The sequence below is a fragment of the Electrophorus electricus genome, chromosome 25 (assembly GCF_041902795.1).
Source record: "Electrophorus electricus isolate QZ-2024a chromosome 25, ASM4190279v1, whole genome shotgun sequence".
Lineage (NCBI taxonomy): Eukaryota > Metazoa > Chordata > Actinopteri > Gymnotiformes > Gymnotidae > Electrophorus > Electrophorus electricus.
In genome coordinates, this window is record NC_137521.1 from 8,974,202 (window position 1) to 8,984,723 (window position 10,522).

The window sequence follows — 10,522 nt, forward strand, 5'->3', positions numbered from 1 at the left end:
ATAAGTTTGCTTCTTATTATTTGCACCTCAAACTCAAACACGAGACTCACAGCCTTATTATCAGTGTTATTCTGTCAGAGCATTCCAGCTCGTAATGACAGACCTTTTCTCTCTCTCTCTCTCTCTCTCTCTCTCTCTCTCTCTCTCTCTCTCTCTCTCTCTCTATCTATCTATCTATCTATCTATCTATCTAGGGCAGGCAATTCTTTGGTGAATGTTGATCAGCTGACTGCATATCATCCTCCCACGTGTGTCACAATCTTGTTAAAGCACGGGGCTCGTTAAAGCACGGGGCTCGTTAAAGCACGAGGCTCGTTAAAGCACGGGGCTCGTTAATCCGTGGATCCTGTGAGCAAGAGCCGCTCTCTGTGCCAATGGTGTTTTCTCCTTGCCTTTGTTTTTCTCACTCTTATTCTGCCAGTGTTCCAGGTGCTCTCAGCTAAAGCACACATCTCACACACACACACGGACACACATCTGCTTTGGCTCCAGTCCCCTCAACCAGGAAGGCGGGACTCACTGACAGCTGAGGTATGAAATTCAAGCTTCACGCGACATATCTAATGTATAAGTCATGACCAGAAACAAATCGAGTCTCAGATGTAAAAGAGGACCTTCCCTTCTCCATAAAATGTGGGATTTGATCTGCGGAACACAGATGAGATTTTTGAAGGCATCTTAACTCAGAGCTCAGTTGAACATGATCTTTCACTAGCAATTTTTTCCCTTCAAACACTTATTTTCCTCAAGGCAGAATGCTTACTGCTAGTGCAAAGGCCCACGTACATCACAGGACTGTGGAACCCATGGAATAATCATATCATGGGGCAGATTGTTTGATTCTGAAAGAATATAATCTCTTTAGACATGTTCAAATCTCGTTTCAAAAATGAGACAACACGAGTGAGAGGGAAAATGAGGAGCAGATCAAAGCTGGGGATTTGAACAGCTAAAACCCTCAAACAGTGCACAGTGAGTAAGCACACAGATCCACAGATCCAACCTTTTACCTTTTAAGTCCACTCATGAGTACTCTGTGCTTTATTTAAGACGTTGCATAAATGTATGTGATTCCCACACACTCACTTTCTGACTGCTCTGGTCTGCTGTGGATTACAATCTCTCTCTCTCTCTATTTCTCTCTCTCTTATTGATTTAAGAAGTGCTACAATAAGTGGAGGACTTTGGAAATGAGTATTTAGAGAGAGAGGGAGAGTGTTTCATTATGTTTTGATGTTCTCAGGGGACATTGTTGCAATGCGTGGTGCATGTCTTTGTGTGTGTGAAAGAGAGAGAAGAAAGTCTGTCATTACAGGAAGGAATACTGTGACAGAATAACACTTATAATAAGGCTGTGAGTCTGTGCTGAAGGTACATTCCTCTCTGTCTTTCTGTCTCTTATTTTAGACAGCTTATTGAGCATGTGATAAAAAAAAAAAAACAAGCAATAAACATGGCAACATGATATATGTTTTTATTCAAAGCAATATAGTGCAGTATTATAATAAATGCCATGAAACTACATCCTTAATTAATCTTCATTTTAAACTACAACAACGAAATTTAGTAAAATTTAGTCATTTGATTGACAGGAATAGCACACACACACGCACACACACACACACACACACACACACACACACACACCATATGTAACTTTCCTTATTGTCAATGTATTTTGATATGCATGTATTTTGATATGCATGTCAGTGTATTATAATGCTTTCCAAAGGCTTCTGGGAAAGTGAATAGGTAGGATATCCTGCATTCTAAGTACATTCTAACTGTTCATAAGACCTGAGGCTGTCTGTGTTCAGAGCAATCCAGCCAAACATGTTGACTTGACATATACATATAAGAACATGGTGAAAGTGTAATGTTGGGCAGTCTAGCATGAATCCTTAATCACATCTGATACAATGGTTTTGATTGGTAGTTCTGGCATGCCTGCCTTTCTCATGGCAGTTTAAAGAATATGTTAACACTGCCATCTGCTGGCTCTAAGAGCTACAACTGTATTCATGCCTTAACCAAATTACCTCAGTGTTTTGCCATAGGTCAAGCATATAAATGTTTGAAATTTTCAGTTAATAAAAAATCAATAAGTAAGCCAATAAATAGATGAATGTAGAAGAGTAAAATAATATGAATTCATTAAAAAAAAAAATTATTTCCTCTTTTTTTTGCACTGCCTTATTCAGTCTTGACAGTGAACGTCACAGTTATAGGAACTGAACGTTATGGTTAATAACTTAAGAACATCAGAACATATGTAGAAACTTCACATTTCCTTCCTGGCAGTGATTCAGAAACTGATGTTAACTCACAGCCTCTAGATTCCCTCCTCATTGTAAATGAAACTGTAGAACTGGGTTTTGAAGAATGTAAAAAGTTGTGCATGGGTTGACAAATGTATCTAACCCTGACAGCTGGGTTCTAGCATTTCTCCTTTCTCCCTTTCTGACTGCCTGTAAGGGCTGTCGGGTGTCCTTTCTCCAACACCTGGCAGGCCCAGTTTGAACTGCACCACGCAAATCCTGTACAGTTCCAGCATGACGATGAGGATGTTCTTACAAGTGAAGAAGATCATCATCTGGTTCAGAACGTTTTCCTTGATCATGAGGTAGAGGCGGTAAACCAGGAATGGGCCGTCCTGGAGACCTACGGTAAGCAGGAGACTCCAGACCTCACTGGAGCAACAAGGGGAGGAGCAGGACATCAACGCAGGCCCAGTGTCTTCCAGCTGGGTCTCCCTGCTCTGCTTTTGAGCACTTGTCTGAGTGAGAACCAGTGGAAATTGCATTAAGGCCCAGGAGAAGAGGCTCAGCCCGACGACGATCACAGCGCAATTGGCTTTCACCTCCGACTGCTTGAAGGTGTCGAGAATGTCCAGGACGTCCGCGCCTAGTCCCACATAGACCATGAGGAGCTGGGAAAGCTGATCACGTGACATGTCCCCTTTAGGCATCAGCCACCGTCCCAGCACCAGCACAATGAGCATTGTCTGCTCCAGGCCTGCCACCCAGGACTCAGGGTCCAGCATCACCAAGCCCTATGCCAGACACAGCAGCACTGTTATCTCCATGGTAACAGATGAGCCAGCAAGAGGATGTTGTGTCACTGTGAAACTGAGGTAAGGAATAATTGGATGTGTCTTAGTGTCTTATCTCTTATTCTGCCTTTAGATACTATGAAACAGCTCTCACATATAAGCTCATTCTACAAGCCACCCATCCCAAGCCTACCCCACATATTCAACTAAGAAACAAAATGCTTGCGCGAGCTTTCACTGTTTTATTGGATCACCACTGCTAATCCCCAGACTGATAAAACTTCCATTTTAAATATACAGGACTTAATGCATTGATGACTTTAACATGTAGCTTCTCAGGGCTCCTCACTGCTATGAGAGCTAGCCAGTTGTCATATTGGCCATATCGTCAGCTACTTGCTAACCCCTCTGGAGAGCGTGAGCCCAAGGCCTGTGATGCCTTGCTCTTAATCTCACTCTAACAGTTTCGCTTCCTTCAGCTTCTGAAAAGCAATAGGAGGCAGTGAGCTCTGCAGCCTGGAGATAGCAGTGGCTAAAGTGAGCATTAGGCCCTTCTGAGGACCTGTCTGGCAGTATGTGCTAATCCTTCCAGCAAGATTTAGCAATAATCGAACAGCGGGAGATGGTGCCAAAAATGTGGTAAAATCATCAAGTCGAAATTCAGTACACAGGATAAGAAAAAAAAAAAACAGCCCCCCCACCAGATACATGTGTACACATTGTTGGTCCTAACGGTATGATGAACAGTACAGTTTTGTGCTGTTACCACCGCTGCTCTGGTGCTGATAGTGAAGGCAAGACACCAAGTCTCAAAGCGCAGCATAGCCGGTACTGGAGCTGCCCTTTTTTTGAACACACAGGTCAGGCATCAGATTTTGTACATTCAAGAGGCAAGGATCAAATTTGCCTTTCCAATTCATGCCAGTATTAGTAAACATATATGAGTAACTGATTCCCACATCACTACACTACACTACACATGTGAGCTCATAAGCTACAGATGGAAACTGTTCCTGGTACTGCATGGCGTTGGGTTGCATCATACACTGAAGGCCAGTTATATCATGCAAAAAAAACATATCTGCTCTATACAGACACTTCACTGGTGTCCAACTGGTGTCAGTGCTCAGGCCTCTCCAGTTCTCCATCTATACCTGCTCTCATAGTGAGGTTATATCCTTGCAAGGTTTCTCATACTACTATGAAGCTGATGATACTCAATTAATTTTCTCCTTTCCACCCTCTGACGCTCAAGTTTCTGCACATATCCCAGCATGCCTGGCAGATATCTTAATGGATGGTAGCTCATCACTTGAAACTAAATATCAACAACATGGAGCTTCTATATATCCCTGGAGATGCCTCCCCAGGTCAAGACCTTGGGATCTCACTGGAGAACACTTGGATCACTCCAACTGACAAGGCACACAACCTTGGGGTACTAGTGGGTAACTAACTATCATTCTGTCCTCATATTGCTAACTTGACTCAGTTGTTCTGTCCCTTGTCATCTCAAGACTGGATTACTGCATCTCAGTCTTGGCAGGCCTTCCCCTCAGACCCCTAGAACTCTTCCAGAATGAAGCTGCACAGCTTTTTTTCAACCTCCCAAATTCTCCCATGTCACACCCTCCACGTCTTCCCTTCACTTAGTCCCTTCCACTGGCTGTCCAGACAGCTGTCATTTGCTGTCTTCACATGGACACTGCAGATCTACCACTTCACAGAGTCACTAAGAACATTAATATGCACTTATGTATTTGCAAAAAAAAAAAAAAAAAAGTCTGCTTTACTTCCATTATGGGCCATGGTTTTACCTTCATAGTATTCCAGTGTATTTCCACATGGGGATATGTATTTGATACAGGCTACTAAGCACTTTTGTAAGTCGCTCTGGACAAGGGTGTCTGCCAAATGCTGTAAATGTAAATATTCCTAAATCAGCAAGCACTCTGCTTAAAGACATTAAAGTACCCACTGTTGGTATAGTGATGTGTGACAGAAGGGGCAGATCAGGTGATGAAGAGTTGATTGGAAGCTTGGTCTGCAGCAGGTTCAACTCCAGGAACCAGATAGAGGGAATCTCAGTGCTGAGATACAGGAAGACCATAGGAGAGAACCTGCAAGGAGATATAGTCAGGGGAAGATGTTAAGGAACTGTCTTCAGCAGAGAACCTGTTTACACAAAGATTTCAGGTAGTTCACTGAATAATATTAACCATTGTCATAGCATGGATAGGATGCTTTTGAGTCTTTGAACTGTAGCCCAGCTTCTTAATTTTTCTAGTTGATTGATTGATTGATTACAAAGGATAGTAAATGTATGAATTAACACTGGGCCACACCACAGAAGCTCTGCTGCTACAGGGGCCTCAGTTCAGACTGCCAACTATTTCCATCAGCTATGCAAATCCCTACTGACACAGCCAACCCTCTCTGGAGAAGAGAACAGAGACATCAAAGTGCGTGTGTGTGGGGGGGGGCGGGGCTTGAGTGTGTCGGCGTGTCTGCGTGGGTTTGAGTGTGTCGGCATGTTTGTGTATCTGCACACGAGAGAGAGAAAAAAGGGTCAGGCTACTAGAATAAGGAGAGAGAGAGAGCGAGAGAGAGAGCAAAAAACCCATCTACATCACCAGCTTTCAGCAGTTTATATGCCCCAAGACAGAGAGGGCAGTTACATTCTAGACAGAGAGGGCAGTTACAATCTTGATATAGGAGATATTTATATTTAACACATATTTCACAAAATCAAAATCTACTCTGATGTGGTTCGCATGACAGATCTTCAAAAGTTGACTGAATTTGATTGGGAATGTTGTATGTAAATGTACAGATTACACAGGAAAGGAAGATATTAATAGCCACACTTGCAATGTTTTAAAAGAGAAGAGAATAGATATGTGCTGTACTCCCAATATAATATATTGATATATTGATATACCAATATCAATATGAGGGCACCCTGATTTTAGTCTACGTCTGCTTTAAAATCACCACATGAGATGCACCATCCTGAAGTTACCCTACTTACAGCGAGAACCCAGTTTTTTTCAAGGGAAGATTAAAAGGCTTTGCACGTTGAGGTACCTTGGATAGATATACAGAGCTCCAGTATCAGTCTTTCATCACTATAAAACCAGTTAGCTTGCTCAGTGATTTACTGATTCAATTTTTCTACATTTCTTGAAGATATATTGGAAGCTCTACCTTTTCGTGATGAATCCTATTCAGGGTGTTTCTGACACTTGTGACTGGACATGTGCAGTAATGAAAACAGTAAACATCATTTTTGAGGTACAACAATGATCCAAAATTTCCTCTCTCTTATACATGTTATTTTTAACTGTGTACAGTGGTATGTTTTAAAATATAGCTGTAAAATCACATTGCCTGTGATGACATCACCATTTCCATTCTGCGTTGCGGGTGCATTTAATGGTAACAGCCATCTCCACACCCAGCAGTGCCACACCCGTCAACAGCAGCCAATAGGAGGGCTCGCCCTTCAAGTCGACAACACGCCACACTGTCAATATGCCATGTACTGCAAACAAGAAGCGACTCAGCAGAGCCAATAGGATGTTCACAGCTTGGCACATCATCCAGTCGTTGCAGGAATAGAAAGTGCTGAAGGGAAAAGACAAATTATTTGTTTAAAAGCAATTAGTTTCAATTATTAATATCATTGTTAGGGAACTCCATTAAATGAAACACATTGTACTTTTTAAAAATATTCAAAATGAATTTAAACATACAAAGTTACATGTAACACTGAAAACCATTGGTGATTAATAGATTAATTGATCATAACCATGATCATGACCATTTGAAATATGAGAAACCAGGAAAACTTATAACATGTATTAAGGACTTATATATGTAATTAAAATTAAGTTAAACATAGGAATCAGAGCTATGAGATCTATGAGCTATGAGAAGGTCAGAAACAACCAAAAGAAACCTTTTCTTTATATATTTTGATAATTAGCATAAAAAATATTTTACAGTTGTCAAAGAAAATTACCAGTTAATTATCAGTTATGTTCCCCAGTAAATTTGCAAATCTATAATATAATGTGTTTATAAGATATTCATAAGGCCTCAAAATAAAAGCTTTATAATGTATCTAAATATTCATAGTTATAAACATTATACAAATTATAACATTACAAATATTATACAGCTAATTACATACATTGTATAGCTAAGCAAATTAACAATGCATTGTAATGCATATTATACTTGTTTATAACAGTGATGACCTCAATGTCATAACATTTTAAAGCAAAATGAGGGCAGGGTGAATTGTTACTTTGGAAAAGTGATCACAGTTCAAACTCAGTTTCAAATACAAAACACGGTTCAAAGTGTTGTACATACCACCTTACAAAGCTCTGTATGAGTGCTTTCCAGAATCATTATTCACTACTTTGTTTTGATATTAATATATAAACTTACAAACAAATAAATTAGCTACCTTGGTTAAAGCTTGTGAAGTGGGTTTGCTAGTTATGTGTACTTATAAGCCCACTTTCCTTTTGAGGATAGTGAGAAAAATTAGACAATAGCTTCCTAATATAGAGCCACACTGTTGACAGAGTGGCTTTATATAGAGCATTATGGGAAATAACATAAGAAGCTTATGACCCTAACATCATGAATAATGAACAGATAAAATATGCATTAGAATAAATTGTTTTATTGTGCTATAAGGCCTTATCCTACAATATATATATATAAACATTTATTTATGTCAGCTTTAATAAGTTGGTATGAATACCTAATAAACTTATGAAGCATATTGGATACAAGGTTCACAGAAAGTGTTACTGCTGACTTCTGTTTGCTTGAACTGCAGAGGGTGTCTTGGGTATAGAATATAATTAAATCATACTTACCCACTGAATATTTAATCCAAGGAACCTAGTTTTGAACTCAAGCAGATTTCCTTCCAAAGAAGGCTCTGTCCTGTGGCGGTATCTCAACAGGAGTGCCCAGCATGCTCTATTACATCTGACTACCTTTGGAGTTAGTGCCAGCACCTTTTAAATAGCATCCCCTATCTAGCACCCCTGGAGGCTTCTGGGATAAGATCCTGTGTGTGTGTGTGTGTGTGTGTGTGTGTGTGTGTGTGTGTGTGTGTGTGTGTGTGTGTGTGTGTGTGTGTGTGTGTGTGTTTGGGGGGTGGGTGTGGGTGTGCTTGTGTGCATGTTTCAGTGTGGGTGAGTGTGCATGTGTGTGTGCATATGTGAGGTGTGTGGCATTACTGTGCCACAGATAACATTTCCTGCCACTGTATGAACATCCATCATTAGGTCATCTTTAGGGGCCTTGAGACTGAGTTATCATCAGTGTGGAGTCCAAAGTAGAGTTTTTAAATCACACACACACACACACACACACACAGACACACACACACACACACGCACGCACGCATGCACGCGCGCACACACACACACACACACACAAACACACACACACATACACACACATGCATGTTTCCACAACAGCCTCACTGGTTTTTATCATTAAGAAATGTTCTCAGAGTGGGGTAAACACATTTACATGTTAGCAGACAAGCTTCACTTAACAGTATTAAAGACTGAAATGACATAAGCTGGATATGGTATAGAAGAGGATGGATAAGCTGGATATGGTATAGAAGAGCAGTAGAATAATGAAGTTAAGGATGCAAATAGAGCAAATGTGTTTACTCAAATGGGTGGGTCATAATATGGATTTACCAATCTTTTCTTAGACTGAAATGAAAATGTTGGTAGATACATACCAATTTATAATGTTCTGGACAGAAGCTCTTTTTACTTAAGTCTGATTTGCTAAGGCCTTTTTAGTTACTTAAATCAGTATTTCACTAGATTTCACACATGCATACCCATGAAATGAGCTGCTGACCTGAATGACTCTTTGTGAACTAATACACAAGCGTGAAATGATGGCAGTCTATATCTGTTTAGGGAGGGCCCAGTAAATAAGGTCTGAAGGGCCAGGTAAACAGAACGGAGTGATGTGTTTAACCAGTTGTTTTCCTGTAATCTAAGGACAGGCAGAACTGGCAGGATGTGATTGTGATAGCGGGAACAGACCCCCCCAGTGGAAAAACAGATGGGAGACTTAAAAGAGGAGGAAAAGGAGGAGAGGAAAAAGGAAGAGAATGAGGGCGACCCCTGTTTTCATCGCCCCATTTCACGTGGTAGTCGTCATTTCCCTTCAGACTGTGACATGTCACGGCTAGTGTCATGTGTGGCATCAGAAGTCTAGAAATGTAATTGAAAGTCTGGTTCTGAGTCCTCTGCTATATTGAGTAATGTGAGGAGAAAAAAAGTTCTTTCTTAGGGTTACTTCAGTACATGCTTTCCAGAGGTCACTAAATATTAAATAAAGAGAATAATCTCCTTTAGGTTCTCAAAATCATTTCACAATTTATACTCAATTAGGAAACTTTCTGGAGATTACAGAGCTACTTTGTTCTGCATTAGCAAGGATTGGATGTCTTAGAACAAAGACTTAAGGATTAATGAAGAGAAGAGAAGACAGTTTGATGGGCTTCCTGTTCGGCCTCTGCAGGACGCTTTTTGCAGTCCGGCGCAAAGTTAGGTGTAAATTGTAGGAGTGGCCTGATACCCCACCACCTGCAGATATGAGGTGTAGGTATGGACACCTGGATCCATAAATCTATAATGGTGTTGGCTTCAGATGGGAACATTAGCTCGGGGAAAGATTGACTGTCAGGGGGGATTTCAAGAGAGGACAAATGGTGTTTGTGCAGCCATCTGAGTGGCCATTTATTTTGCCCATTAAGGAGGCCTTCCCTGCTCCCAGCTCACCCATGGCCTCAGACTGCCTGTGCCATTTACAGGCTCCATCCAGGATGATACAGTCCCATCCGGCGTGGTGTCATCAGCATTTTTATGAGGTGGGAGAATGGGACCTGCCAATGCTATTAGAGCTCGCTGAGGAGACTGGCACATTTCTCTCCATGACTGCGAGACAGTGTCGAAATTGGGCTTTCTGCTATCACCAGAGACCATCTCTTTTGCTCCTTGCATGAGGTAAAGGCCCAGAAGAATGTGAATGTGCATTTACATACATTTGTCTGTGGTAAAAGTGTCCTTTTAAATGGCTAGAAATGTCAGCAAATGCAAATAGGTTGTACTAATATGGAAAGAGCTTTGTAATTAACATATCTATTATAATTATTTGAGGATTATAACCACTGAACATGTACCGTACTACCGTACTTATTTCCCATACTACTTCCTACTACAAGATTGATCATAGAAACCAAGGTACTGAATTTGGAAAACCAGAGCTGGGATCTGTCTGGGCACTGTCTGCTGTCTTTAAGAAGCAGAGCCAGCAGTCAATATTCTATATTCAACTTATTATGTAATAACACAGGCAGACCAAAAGAGGGCAGTGTCAACCTGAAGGGATCAAAAGCCAACGCAA

At 40.9% G+C, this 10,522-nt stretch overlaps 1 protein-coding gene across 1 annotated transcript; it reads right to left on the minus strand.

The window, feature by feature from the left end:
* Positions 1 to 1,505: 1,505 nt before the first annotated feature.
* On the minus strand, positions 1,506 to 8,048 carry LOC113575873 (transmembrane protein 26). Its single transcript, XM_027007654.3, has 4 exons — positions 7,951 to 8,048; positions 6,458 to 6,679; positions 5,031 to 5,172; positions 1,506 to 3,052 (listed from the first exon to the last, which is right to left on the minus strand). The coding sequence occupies exons 2-4, from the start codon at positions 6,652 to 6,654 to the stop codon at positions 2,417 to 2,419; spliced, it is 975 nt and encodes a 324-aa protein (XP_026863455.2). The 5' UTR covers positions 6,655 to 6,679; positions 7,951 to 8,048; the 3' UTR covers positions 1,506 to 2,416.
* Positions 8,049 to 10,522: the final 2,474 nt, after the last annotated feature.